Here is a 14178-nt window from a genome sequence, read left to right as displayed (position 1 = left end):
GCTACCCATTTTAAGGCCTTTCTTTCCATCAGTCTATTTCTTTTTGTGCTGATTTAATACCATTATATCACTTGATTAGTATTCTTTTAATATTCAAACATTGAAAGTCCTGCTCACTATTTTCTTGGTGCTTCTCTGTTTATTCCCCCGAATGTTCATATCTGTTTCATTATCCGCACATCTGATAATAACTTACTGGGGGAAGTTGGCATCTTCAGGACACTTCCCATTAAAGCAGGCACATGCCGAGCTCCCTTGTATTCCTAGTTCTTTGTCTTAGTAAGATTTTCTTCATGTGCATCTTACCGTTTCGTGAGTTGGGATTGACTCCTTATAAGGTAGTTGAGATTTCCAGCTAATCAGTTCCCTTGGTCAGTAACTGAATTTAAAGTGGCAGAAAAGACCTTGGTGGGGTCTGAAGCCTTGTCAGACCACAAGGTCTTGCCTGTGTGCCACACACAAGTCCAGGCTTTTATTATTATTATTTTTTTCCAAGACGGAGTCTTGCTCTGTCGCCCAGAGCTGGAGTGCAGTGGTGCGATCTCTGCTCACTGCAACCTCCGCCCCCCAGGTGCAAGCAATTCTGCTGCCTCAGCCTCCTGAGTAACTGGGATTACACTCGTGCGCCACCACGCCCGGCTGATTTTGTATTTTTAGTAGAGACAAGGTTTCTCCATGTTGATCAGGCTGGTCTCAAACTCCTGACCTCTGGTGATCTGCCCACCTCGGCCTCCCAAAGTGCTGGGATTACAGGCATGAGCCACTGCGCCTGGCCCAGGCTTTTATTTTTAATAGTTTAAACTTCAAATGACTCAGAACAATAGAATGCTATGCCACTTTTGCCCTCAAGACTGTGAGTGTTGAGGGTAAGTAGTCAGTTAAAATAGGTTTAAAGAAAAGATTGAACATTAAGTCAACAATAGAATAGGGAGGTGTTTTTCTATGCTCGGGGCAAAAAGGGTGGAGGTGATGCTCAAGGGGGGCCCTGGGGGACCCCAAACTCCCTGGTGGCCCGGGACAGAGCTATCCTGGAGATAGCCGTGTGGCGCATTTGCAGTCTGCTGTGAAAGATCGGAAATTCCTGTTTTAACTCAGCTCAAATTCTTTTCTCTTTTCCTTCCACAGGGGACCGTGATTAGGGTATTTTCCATTCCAGAAGGACAAAAACTCTTTGAGTTTCGGAGAGGAGTGAAGAGGTAAAGTCTATGAATGTCCAGAATGGATTCTGGAGAACTTGTATTTGGATTTCACTTATATGTTTGCTACAAACAAGTAGAAACCCCAGGAGAATTCCACACGAGCATTTCTAGCCCAGCTAGGTCCCCGGGTGAGATCTAGGGAGTTGGTCTTGTCCCGGGAGTTCACGAGCACTTTCAGAAAAGCAAACTGGGTTTTTGTTTGCGATCCCATCAGCTAGCGTGAGAGTTGTGAACAGCTCGCATAACCAGGTGGGCCCTCCGGTTCCCTGTAGCTCCCAGCCGGCACTAAGGGACGGGGCAGCGACCTCATGGCTAGCACACCCTCCCCTTTAAAGGCTGCGCTCTGAGAACCTGTTCACGGCTCTCCAGCTCTGCTTTTACCCTTAGCAAGTGGCGTTGGTCCCTTCCTTTAACCCAGAAGTCGCAGCCTGGAGTTCCCTTGTCTTCCTCCCTCCAGGCTGCAAAGCTTCCCTCATCTGTGCTTAGCATGCCCCCTGTGGCGCCTGCTTTGGAGGCAGGACTGTCCCTCGTCGGACAGCAGAGCAGGGGAGGCCTCAGGCTTTGGAGCCAGTGCCTCAGATCGGAGCCCTAGGGACCACTTGCAATGGCGTGGCAGTGGTCAGCGGGACCCGACCTCAGGTCTCTGGCTCCTCGTCTCAGATCAGTACCTCCCTCCCTGAGGGTGGCCATTGAAAGAGGAGGGGCTGTCTTTCGGGGACTCTCCCACCATCTGGTCCCCCTTCCTCATGGGATCCCCACAAGGGCAGCAGGTGCACCTCGGTATCCCCAAACGTCATCACTCCTGCAGCTCCTGCCTCCTCGTGTCCCTTGGTCCTCCTCACGCAACACCTTTCTGTGTTTTTCCCGTGTTGCTGCTTCTGCTCAGTTCCCCTCCTGTGCCTCTTTCTGCCCTGGAGCCGCTCCTCACCCAGCCCCCTTCCTCACCCCTTTGGCCAGTGTGTGTGCCGATCCCGGGGCTAGATGTGTAGCCCGGCTTCCTTGAGGTGCCCGTATTCCTCCTGCCTACTGGGCACCTGCTGGAATTACAGGTGTGAGCCACTGCACCCAGTCCACACCCGGCTACTTTTTTTGTATTTTAGTAGAGACAGGGTTTCACCATGTTGCCCAGGGTGGTCTCGAACTCCTGACCTCAGGAAATCTGCCCACCTCGGCCTTCCATCAGTCTAAATAATTCTGAACAGTTTTTATATTTAACAGTTTGAACCTCCTAAAATGTGTATAGTAGGAGTGTGAATGTTGAATAATTCTTCCTGCCCTGCAAATTTGGAATGCTACCCATTTTAAGGCCTTTCTTTCCATCAGTCTATTTCTTTTTGTGCTGATTTAATACCATTATATCACTTGATTAGTATTCTTTTAATATTCGAGCATTGAAAGTCCTGCTCGCTATTTTCTTGGTGCTTCTCTATTTATTCCCCTGGATGTTCATATCTGTTTCGTTATCCGCACATCTGATATTAACTTACTGGGGGAAGTTGGCATCTTCAGGACACTTCCCATTAAAGCAGGCACGTGCCGAGCTCCCTTATATTCCTAGTTCTTTGTCTTAGTAAGATTTTCTTCATGTACATCTTACCGTTTCGTGAGTTGGGATTGACTCCTTATAAGGTAGTTGAGATTTCCAGCTAATCCAGCCACCCAGGCCAGTTTGCCCCTGCCCCTCATCCCTCACACCCCCATCCTGGTAAATAGCGCCACTCGCCACCCCCACCAGCACCCTGGCACCCAAACCAGAAGGACTCGGCCCTGCAGCCTTCTTCCTGAACAGTGCCTCCAGGAAGCTCCCAGCTGTGGGCCTGCCCTGTGCCCCACCCACCACACCACCTGATCCAGGCTTTGCCTGGTTTCTGCTGTTGCCCTGGATTCCCATCAGGCCATTCTTCAGACTCACCCGGGCTATTCTTTGAAAATGTAAATATAATCCAATCACACCCCACCTGACATCTCCCATCAACCCTCTCTGTCCTGCAGGATGAGTCCCGGGCTCCCTGCCTTGGTTCACCAGGCCTCCCAGCACCAGCCCTTCCGCCAGCCTGATTCTGTTTCACTGTCCCTGTCCTGGCTCCAGCAGTACCACACTTTCAGATCCTCGGAAGAGCTAATCTCTTTTACCCACCAGGGTCTTGCGTGGGCTGGCAGATCTGGTGGCCTGGCTGAGTTCTGTAACCCTGGGAGTCCAAGTCAGGTGTCACTCTCAAGGAGGCCTTTTTTTGATCCTTGGATTAAATCCCTTTCTCCAAGATTCTCTAGTGCCTTCCACGTGTATTTTTCCCATATTCCTTTGCCTTTAGCAAATGGAATATTTGGGTGACCACCCAAGGGGTTCACCTCGCCTGCTGCCTAGACAGAGCCGATTCATCAAGACGGGAATTGTTGGCTGGGCGCGGTGGCTCAAGCCTGTAATCCCAGCACTTTGGGAGGCTGAGACGGGCGGATCATGAGGTCAGGAGATCGAGACCATCCTGGCGAACACGGTGAAACCCCGTCTCTACTAAAAAATACAAAAAAAACTAGCCGGGTGAGGTGGCGGGCGCCTGTAATCCCAGCTACTCGGGAGGCTGAGGCAGGAGAATGGTGTAAACCCGGGAGACAGAGCTTGCAGTGAGCTGAGATCCGGCCACTGTACTCCAGCCTGGGCGACAGAGCGAGACTCCGTCTCAAAAAAAGAAAAAAAAAAAAAAGACGGGAATTGCAGGAGAGAAAGTAATTCATGCAGAGCTGACTGTGCAGGAGGCTGGAGTTTTATTACTACTCAAATCAGTCTCTCTGAGCATTCGGGGAGCAAAGGTTTTAAGGATAGCTTGGGTGGGGAGAAGCCAGTGGGCCAGGAGGGCTGATTGTCAGAGGTGAAATCTTAGGGAGTCGGAGCTGTCTTCTTGCACTCGGTCAGTTGCTGGGTGGGGGCCACAAGATCAGATGAACCAGTTGATTGATCTGTGTGGGGCCAGCGGATCCATCAAGTGCAGGGTCTGCAAAATATCATAAGCAAGGTTCCTCCCAAAGTTAAAACAGCCTGTGCCCAGGAATGAACAAAGATAGCTTGGAGATTAGAAGCAAGATGGAGTCAGTGAAGTTAGATCTCTTACACCATTTCAGTCATAATTTTTCAAAGGCGGTTTCATTTGCACCTGCCTGACCCCACTCCCATTGTTGGATGCTGCGTTAAGGCGAGAACCATTCCTAATTCATACCCATACCTGATTAATACACATGGTCAACACTGATGCCAGGAAAACCCCTTGCTATTATGGACAGGGCTGAAAGTATCTTGTATTTCTAGTGTTATGAAGAAATTTACATGAATTTAGTGGCTTTGGAATGCCGATTAATTTTTAAGATACACTTGAACCACTTTGCCTGTTGAAAGTTTTGCTCTGTTCTTTTTTTTTTTTTTTTTTTTTGAGACGGAGTCTTGCTCTGTCGCCCAGGCTGGAGTGCAGTGGCATGATCTCGGCTCACTGCAAGCTCCGCCTCCCGGGTTCATGCCATTCTCCTGCCTCAGCCTCCAGAGTAGCTGGGACTATAGGTGCCTGCCACCATGCCCGGCTAATTTTTTTGTATTTTTAGTAGAGACGGGGTTTCACTGTGTTAGCCAGGATGGTCTCGATCTCCTGACCTCGTGATCCACCCCCCTCAGCCTCCCAAAGTGCTGGGATTACAGGCGTGAGCCACCGTGCCCGGCTCTTTTTTTCTTTTTTTCTTTTTAATTGAGACAGAGGCTCATTCTGTCGCCCAGGCTGGAGTGCAGTGGTGCGATCTCAGCTCACTATAACCTCTGCCTCAGCCTCCTAAGTAGCTGGGACTACAGGCACCCACCACCACAGCCAGCTAATTTTTGTAATTTTAGTAGAGACGGGGTTTCACTGTGTTGGCCAGGATGGTCTCGATATCTTGACCTTGTGGTCCTCCCACTTCAGCCTCCCAAAGTGCTGGGATTATAGGTGTGAGCCACCGTGACCGGCCCTTTGCACTGTTCTTAAACTTTACCGAGGTTGCCTATTTACCCTCTGGTATGGAAAGAATGGCTGTAACTTAAATTACTGAGTTTTCTTTTACTCACCTTAGGACTATAAATCCATCCTAATTCAGCTAAAAGTGGTTTGGTGAATTCCTATTTCTTTTGTCATCTGGAAGGTTGCAGCTTTGTTAACAAATTGTTCTTAGTATTTCCTTCTCAAAAAATGTTTTGAGAAGGTGGCTGGAGGGGAATAAAACTTACCAGCAGGCCCAAGTGTGCCTGTGACAGGAACTCTTCTCCACTTGAGTTGAACCCCTGGGGCAGCTGCTAGCTCCGGTGGCCCGCCCCGACCTGCGCATCTCCCCAGGTGTGTGAGCATCTGCTCCCTGGCCTTCAGCATGGACGGCATGTTCCTCTCCGCCTCCAGCAACACGGAGACCGTGCACATCTTCAAACTCGAGACTGTGAAAGAAAAGTGAGTTGCAAATACACGTTCCTTTAAAAATGACGCAAAACCCTTTGTCCCCTCTTGCTGCCGGGATGGGAGGTAAGCACGGGTCTGCCCACCCTCTGACATTGTTAACCAGTGAAGACCTTGAAGCTGGCCATGAAACGAGCACCTCCACATCCAGGCTTGGCAGTGAGGAGGACGGGCCCCAGCAGATGAGCTTCTCCCACGGGCAGCACGCAGGACAGACAGAGGCCTTGCGTAGGGCATGGAGGGCCCAGGTGGACATCCTCTAGTCAGTGCGGATGGCCCTTCCTCAGGTTCCCCTCACGACAAAAGCGTTCGTGATCAGACAGCCCATGAATGGCTTGTCTCTTACCTGCACACGGGTAAGCAGAGAGAGACATGGATGGCTTCCACGAGTATTATTGCCACGAATATGTAGTGTGACGGCGGTCTTCTTATCTTTTAAGAGGGTCTTACTCTGTTGCACAGGCTGCAGTGCAGTGGTACAGTCATTATTCATTGCAGCCTCCACCTGCTAGGCTCAAGCCATCCTCCTGCCTCAGCCTCCTGAGTACCTGGGACTAAGGCATGCACCATGCCTAGCTAATTTTTAAATTTTCTGTAGACACGGAATTTCGCTCTGTTGCCCAGGCTGCTCTGGAACTCCTGGGCTCGAGTGATCTGCTTGTGAGCCACCATGCCCAGCCTCTCTTTAAAAATTTTAAAAAGAACATCCCACTCAGATCAGCATTACAATAACATACTTTAGATGGTCAGAAATAAATTTTGTTATGTATATTTCATCACAACTTTAAAAAAAAAGACAAACATGCCCCGCCCTCCCCCCCAAAAAAGATGAATAACAACACAAATAGGCCACGGGAAAATAACATTTTGGGGTCTATACTCAAGGTTTTTGGAGACTTCTGTTACAGAGACCTAGCAGGGGTCATCAGTTAGGCCCTAGACATCCTCACACCCTTGCAAAGGGGATATGTGATCACCTGCCACGTCTTGTCTGTGGCCACTCAAAGGCTGCGGCTGCTTCTCCCTGAAGCTGAGCGCCCCCACCTCCGACACCTCCCAGAGGAAGCCCCGTGACGCCCCCGGGGCCCTGAGTGTCTGCTTATAACCAACCCTTCTTAACTTTCCTGTGAAGAATGGAGACTTTTGCTGTTGGCTGCAGAGCTGTGCATCTGTGTGAGTAGGGGGTGGCCATCCCCCTGGGGCGGGTACAGCTTCATGTGTCTAGTGGCCTTTCCCTCCAGACCCCCAGAGGAGCCCACCACCTGGACCGGGTACTTCGGGAAAGTGCTCATGGCCTCCACCAGCTACCTGCCTTCTCAAGTGACAGAAATGTTCAACCAGGGCAGAGCCTTCGCCACGGTCCGCCTGCCGTTCTGCGGCCACAAAAACATCTGCTCGCTAGCCACGTGAGTAGAGCTGGCGCCTCCGTCCCCACCCCGTGTGCCTCAGGCCGAGGGGCCCAGTCCTGGTAGCTTGTGACCCCTTCCATGTTTCTCCCGAACAGGAGCAGCTCCTTAGAGCCGACACTCCATCGAGAGTTGTCGGCGATGGGAGGCGCCCTGGCAGGTGCTAGGCTTGCCACTCTGTGTGGGGGTCCATTTCCACACGGTCTCCTGTTCTGTTTTGTGGACAGTATGCAGTTTTAATGAAAGATGTTAAGTCAAACCTTGTGAGCGTGCCATAGTTAACCCTTTGGGGCCACAGAAACCACACTTGCCGAGTCTCAGGCGTCCGGCCGGCCCCAGGGTCCAGCTTCAGAACACATACAGGGCCTGTGAACCTTCTGGGATCATCTAAGGTTCTGTGCTGAGTGCAGGAAAGATTGTCATTACATCCAGTGTTAGCAGGGCTTAGGGCTTCCGTGTGTCTTTAAACATCGTTTTCCAGTTCTGTTATCTGACTAGTGTCCTTGAAAACTTCTCTGACGACAACTACCCATAATAATCCCAGAAGCCACGAAACCAGCTTCGTCCCGCTCTCGTCTCCTGTGCGCTTCAGGGCCGCATAATAAATCCCAGAAGCCACGAAACCGGTTTTGTCCCACTTTCTTCTCCTCTGGGCTTCAGGGCCCCATAATGATCCCGGAAGCCACGAAACCGGTTTCATCCCGCTCTCGTCTCCCATGGGCTTCAGGGCTCAGCCATGAGTGCAGCCTTGGCCCTGTGAGCTGAGGTCAGTGGGCGCCAGATGCCTGCAGCTGCTCTTGTGCTCGTTCTGCTGGGGTCTCTTCCCTCACCTGCCAAAAGTGAGGCTGCCGTGTAATGAGACCGTTTTGTGACCGTTGTCTAGAATGTGGCTGCTCTTTGTTCTCCCTAGAATTCAGAAGATCCCGCGGTTGTTGGTGGGTGCCTCCGATGGATACCTGTACATGTACAACCTGGACCCCCAGGAGGGCGGCGAGTGCGCCCTGATGAAGCAGCACCGGTGAGTCTGCTCCGGCCGCTTCGCGAGCTGCTCCGTGCTGGCAGGGGGCTTTTGGCGTATGTTTGTTTATTTCCTTGCAAACCAGTGACATAAAGGGGCAGATTCCAGCATGGCAGCCCATGCCGCGCAGGTCGAGAGCTTTGCTTTCCGGGTGAAATCGATGCTACTGCAGGACAGGGAGCCCCGGGCTGTGGCTGGCGGCGTCAGGGCTCCCTCAGGGACTGGGCACAGAGACCACGCAGGGGTGGCGGGAGCCGCATTTGTTCTTAGCTGGGGGAGAGGCGCAAGGAGGCCAGGGCCTCCTCCGCAGGGTGGAGTTTCGCATTCCAAAAGGAAGGGCGCAGCGTGGTGGCCGCCACAAGTCGGTGCACGTGGTTGAGAGCCTCTTGTCTCACTGTGAGGCACAGGTTTGTCCTTGGAAAACAGAGAGTTAACAGTTGTTCATCAGGAAGTAATGCATTTTCATTCTGTCTCACACATTTTTTTATCATCAAAAAGTTCCAACAAAAATATAATTATTTATTTTAGAGACAGGGTGTCACCCTCGCCCAGGCTGGAGTGCAGTGGTGCATTCACAGCTCACTGCAGCCTTGAGCTCCCAGGTTCAAGGGATTCTTCCACCTCAGCCTCCCTAGTAGATGGGACTACAGGCACGCAGCACATCCAGCTAATTATTTTTTTGTACAGGGTCTTGCTAGGTTGTCCAGGCTGGTCTGGAACTCCTAGGCTCAAGTGAGCCTCCTGCCTTGGCCTTCCCAAGTGTTGGGGTAACAGGAGTGAGCTGCTGCACCTAGCCTTTTTTTTTTTTTTTTCCTCCTTTTTTTTTTTGGTGAAACGGAGTCTGTCACCCAGGCTGGAGTGCAGTGGCGCGGTCTCGGCTCACTGCAATCTCCACCCTCCCGGGTTCAAGCGATTCTCCTGCCTCAGCCTCCGGAGTAGCTGGGACTACAGGCTCCTGCCACCGGGCCCGGCTAATTTTTTGTGTTTTTAGTAGAGACGGGGTTTCACTGTGTTAGCCAGGATGGTCTTGATCTCCTGACCTCGTGATCCACCCACCTTGGCCTCCCAAAGTTCTGGGATTACAGGCGTGAGCCACTGCACCTGGCCTAGCCTGACTTTCTTAAAATAATGAATCCTAGTTATTAGTTATGTTCTTCCATCGTAAAAGTAAAATACTGCCTTGTTAGGTATAACTCCGTCTTTAGACTTTCTATGTAAAACTCTTCATGTAAAAATGTGTACAGATACACAAGGAGATGAAAGTTGCCATGGCGTGATGAATGCCTGGTACCCTGTGTGGTGAGTAGCACGTCGGCTCTGTTGCGGCAAGGTGGCCTGTGCTGCTCGCGAGGCCGCCCTGTGTGGAGACACTGAGTTGTGTCGCTTTCTCCCCTCCAGGCTGGACGGCAGTCTGGAGACGGCCAATGAGATCTTGGACTCTGCCTCTCACGACTGCCCCTTAGTCACTCAGACATATGGCGCAGCTGCAGCAAAAGGTACTTACGTGCCTTCATCCCCAACGAGACTTGGTAAGGGGCGTGACGCAAACCTGGAAGGTAATTAGCCCCACCCACTGCCCCGGAGTGCTCCTGCCTCCTGCTGGCTCCGGAGCTACCCCACCGGCTCCTCATTGGGAAACGGGGGACTGGTTCTGAGGACATAGGCGAGGTTGGTAAATGGGTGTGCCAAGGCCTCTCAAGGCTGAATTCAGTTTCCTTTACTTTTTTTTTTTTTTTTTTTTTAAGTAGAGATGAGGTCTCCCTATGTTGCCCAGGTTGATCTCAAACTCCTCCTGGGCTCAAGTGATTCTCCCACCTCAGCCTCCCAAAGTGCTGGGATTATAGGCCTGAGCCACCGTACCAGGCCCATTTTCTCCGTTTTTGAAGAAAATGTGGTCATCCTGCCTCAGGTGACTCTGGGGGCATGTGACTTGCACCCAGACTGGCCACCTCTCAGCCAAGATGCCACCCTGAAAACTACTGCCAAGGGTTTGGCCTCGGGCTTTCCCTCCCACCTTTTTTTCGTCCTTCAGCAAATCTGCATCGAGCACCACCTTTGTGCTGGGCCTGTGAAGTGCAGAAGCTGTAGGGGAACGAGGCCAGCAGGCTCCCTTCCGGCGGCAGCACTAAGACCCATGCACGAGATCCCCCAGCCGCAGCCTTGGCTGTGTGAGCCACCTTCTTTAAAAAACCAACTTGCACTCCAGCAGGAGAGCCTGTGGTTTTGCACCCACGCGGGACTGTCCCACTGCTCGCCGCCACTCCCATCCATGAACCGGCACTTCCGGTTCGGGCACTTGCGGTTCGTGAAGCCCGCCCTGAAAGTCTCTTAGTGTCGTTATTTTTTCCTGGCGTTATTTTTGAGCTCTGTGTAACCAGCTTAAGGGAGTTTGTGGCCCGTCCATTAGGGAGCCCCTGTTTATTGTGCAGGTGTCATTTTGACATTTATGAATGTCAGAGAACAAATGACTTCATCTCGAGCTTCGAGCTACCAAAGGCTGCAAAGATTTCGTTAGAAAGCAATCAGAATTCAGAACATCTTAATACAGGCTGCAGTTTATAAACATACACCAGTGTTTCCAAAACACAGTCCTCAGTTTGTGTCATGGGGTCTGTGGTGTGTCCCCAGCCTTTGAAGGGTGACTTCATTGTCTCTTTGCAGCCTACACAGACGACCTGGGTGCTGTGGGTGGTGCCTGCCTGGAGGACGAGGCCAGTGCCCTGCGCCTGGATGAGGACAGCGAGCACCCACCCATGATTCTTCGGACTGACTGAACTTGACCTGTGACCTCTGACCCGGGGAGCAGAGAACACTGGCTTCACAGAGGACTTTGTGCATTGCTGCTATGAACTTTGACCTGAGTCGGTGGAGAGGATGGCAGAGACTTTATTAAAAAAAAAAAAAATAAGATTGTAGTAGTAGTTTAACTCCATAACGCTGAGGACATACATCGTTTTCACTTCAGTGGCTTTTAAATCCTGCTTACGAATTTTAGCTTTTTGTTTGTTTGTTTTCTCTTTTTGCCAAAATTAACTGTTTGGTGAAGCCCACAAAACCTCCTCGCTTTGCATGCATGAACGTGCCAAGCCAGCATAGGGGAGCTAGAAGCCACTTTCCAGCCACCTGCTGTTGGGTTTTTTAATATCTGTACATAACGCCGAGTGCATAAGGAAGCCGTGGCATTATGCACAGTGGGTCTGGTTGTCAAGGCCAGTTCTGCAGTGACAGGCCCAGGGGCTGCCCACCAGGTGTGCTGGGCAGACTTCGGCTGGGGCAGGAGCCCTCTCTCCCTAGGGCCCCACCTGGACCATTTTCCCTCCGTTTTATTTTGTTAATTAAATTCTTTCCAAATTGGATCACTCTGGGATTTCTTCCATGGTGGACTTTTGTTTCTGATCTTGTTTTCCATGTGAATATTGGAGGAGAGCGAGGTTCTTTCTGATACTAAAAACCTTTCTTCTTTCAGGCAGCAAATGAAAGGTTGCCTGGACTCCCTGGAGCAAAGGAAAGCGATTTTGTTTGTATAATTAAATGATCTGTTCTTCTACTTTACTCTTCCTGTTGAAAAACTGTGTGATTTTTTTTTTTTTAAGGAAAGTTTGTAGCTACTCCTATGCCCAGGAAAGCACAGAATTCAAGTGTGGTGGCCGTCTGAGCTGTCCTTTCGCGGGCCCTGCTGTCTGCAGGGGCTTCCTACCTGTGTGAGAGGTCGTAGCGGGAGACAGCGACAGAGAGAAGGCGGCTGGGCCACGTCCTTCACAGGGCGACATGTGCCTTTCTATCTTCATCTTAGAACATTTCCTCAGCAAACCGATGAGAGATTGTGGTTGCAAGCTTCAGTGTTGGCCTCACTTCCCTTTTCCTATTTACGGAATTAAAACAACCTCAAGTACCTCAGACTCTGCATTCCAAACCAAGACACCTAGCAGCCAAAGTGTTGAGGGTATTTAAGTGGAGTTAATGGCAGGAGAGAGGGTTTTAGAATCTTTAGAGTGGTGTAAGTTACGGATAGAAGGGAAAAGGCAAAAACTGTATTTACCCTGCCTTTGCAGGCTCGGGTTTTTGAACCAAGGAAGGCTGGGACGCCTGTTTCCAGATGGTTGTCGTGGTCACACTGGGCGAAGAGCTGGAGGGGAGTTGCCACCTCCGCTGAGCGGCTGCAGCGAAATGCCCCAGTGTTCCTGGGTTGGCTTTACAGCAGACTAAATGCAGGGGACGTTGGAGTCGGACTCAACTACACAGGCTTCCTCTCAGCCGCTGGTGTGCGGCACACACAACATCTGCATTAGGCAGAGGTGCAGGTGGGCTGATTGAACTTTTCCTTCAAACCCTGCATGTCTGTCCTGGACCTTTGATGAAATGGGATCCCGGTCACGCAGGCTGAGGCAGTGGGGACCACCGAGGCCAGAGCGGGCTATGCTTGAGCAGGGATGAGAAGGGCCGCGGCAGCACACAGCCTTGACCCACGCCCGCGGCCTGTGGTGCAAGGCCAGAGGGCTCTCTAGAACCTGACCGTGCACTCCATCTCCTGGGAGGCACGTTTGGCTAGAGTGAGTGTTCGTGGGGGGGAAAAGTACACAAGAGGTACGGAACCCTGAGCTAGGGTTCCCCATCACCAAAGAGTGAGCTGCATTTCCAGTTCTGTGTTAAAGTGCTGTTTGTTCTGGTGCCTGCCTGTCGTGAGGATTTGGAGACTCGAATCTCCTTTGCCAGGTCTTTCTTGTCTGTCTGTGGGATTGGTAGTACTAAAAGATGCAGGGAATTCTCTTCCTCGCGCAGCCTCGGCTTCCCACACTATAAGATGAGGCAGTTGCAGAGGAGGCCTCGGATATCCTGTGACCCTCGGCCCACACTCCCACCTTGGGTGGCCCTGGCAGGGCTGGCTGGGTGCTTTCCATGCAGACCACAGGAAGCCCTGTGCTTGCCTGGGTCAGGGCTAAGCCGTGCACTCTAAAGGGAGGAGGACTGCAGATTCTTGGTCGAGAAGAATGAAGAGGATTTCTGTGTTTGCTGAGCAGCCATTGTGGAGGGTTACCTGCCTCCACTTTGCCGTTGCCCATTCACTCCCACCAGCTCCTCTTCCTCTGCTCGAACCCATGAGTCCCAGCCTCGCTGGCGGCCTCAGACATGCTCGGGAGTGACGGGGACAGAGAGAGGCCACTGAGTTGCCCTTTAGAACTCTTACTGCTGTGCCAGAGACCCAGATGGAGAGGGACCCGGAACCAAACAGAACGTGTACTAATTTGCTGAACTCCAAACTGTACATTCATATTCATTTTTTAATCATATTTTTCTAAACTTCAAAAAGGACAATGAGGGTGGGGGACAGGAAACAAAACCTGTAAATGTCGTGAATGGGCTCAGTGGACTCTGGGACCAAACCTGTAATCTCCAAAACAATGGGACCAAGAGCTGGATAGAACCTGGAGTCAAAAAGAACTGCTTCAGTCGTGCTGTACCGCCTGCCTAGCTGCGGGAGCGGGCAGGGTGCCTGGGAGCCCGCGTTTTCTGGACTGTTTGCGGGACTCATCCCTACCTCACAGGGCTGTTGTGAGGTGTTGTGTGACTGCGTGTCCTGCAAACGCCCAGCTCAGTGCCCAGCCGGCGGTGGGCACCCAATAAACGCTACAACATAAATGTGTCTTCTGCAATTAAACACAATTTTTATTCAGTTCTGGTGTTTGAATAAAGAGCCAGGAGGGAGGGAGGTGACAATACGGGTAAGAAGTGTAATTCAGAGGCCGGGCATGGTGGCTCACACATCTAATCCCAGTACTTTGGGAGGCCAAGGTGGGCAGATCACTTGAGGTCGGGAGTTCGAGACCAGCCTAGCCAACATGGTGAAACTCCATTTCTACTAAAAATACAAAAATTAGCTGGGGGTGGTGGCACATGCCTGTAATCCCAGCTACTCGGGAGGCTGAAGCAGGAGAATCACTTGAACCTGGGAGGCAGAGGTTGCCATGCGCCGAGAATGCATCACTGCACTGCAGCCTAGGGGACAGAGCAAGACTGTCTGGAAAAAAAAAAAAAAAAGTGTAATTCACATGGAGATTACATGTGGGTCTCTTTCATCCCTGCCTTTTCTCTTAACA

The 14178-nt window shown here is 51.3% G+C and overlaps 1 protein-coding gene across 3 annotated transcripts in view; it reads left to right on the top strand.

The window, feature by feature from the left end:
• Positions 1–13724, top strand: part of WIPI2 (WD repeat domain, phosphoinositide interacting 2) — a 26797-nt gene extending 13073 nt beyond the window's left edge. For 2 of the 3 annotated variants that reach the window (XM_011961686.1, XM_011961687.1), the window contains 6 exons: positions 1126–1196; positions 5546–5653; positions 6901–7065; positions 7976–8083; positions 9482–9579; positions 10745–13724. In XM_011961686.1, the coding sequence (XP_011817076.1) occupies positions 1126–1196; positions 5546–5653; positions 6901–7065; positions 7976–8083; positions 9482–9579; positions 10745–10857 (663 nt within the window). In that variant the 3' untranslated portion in view covers positions 10858–13724. Of the gene's footprint in view, positions 1–1125; positions 1197–5545; positions 5654–6900; positions 7066–7975; positions 8084–9481; positions 9613–10744 lie in introns of all 3 variants that reach the window. The other variant, XM_011961685.1, reaches the window with a different exon arrangement.
• Positions 13725–14178: the final 454 nt, after the last annotated feature.

This window comes from Colobus angolensis, unplaced genomic scaffold, assembly GCF_000951035.1.
Source record: "Colobus angolensis palliatus isolate OR3802 unplaced genomic scaffold, Cang.pa_1.0 Scaffold563, whole genome shotgun sequence".
Classification (NCBI taxonomy): domain Eukaryota; kingdom Metazoa; phylum Chordata; class Mammalia; order Primates; family Cercopithecidae; genus Colobus; species Colobus angolensis.
This window is presented reverse-complemented; position numbering and strand designations above follow the sequence as displayed.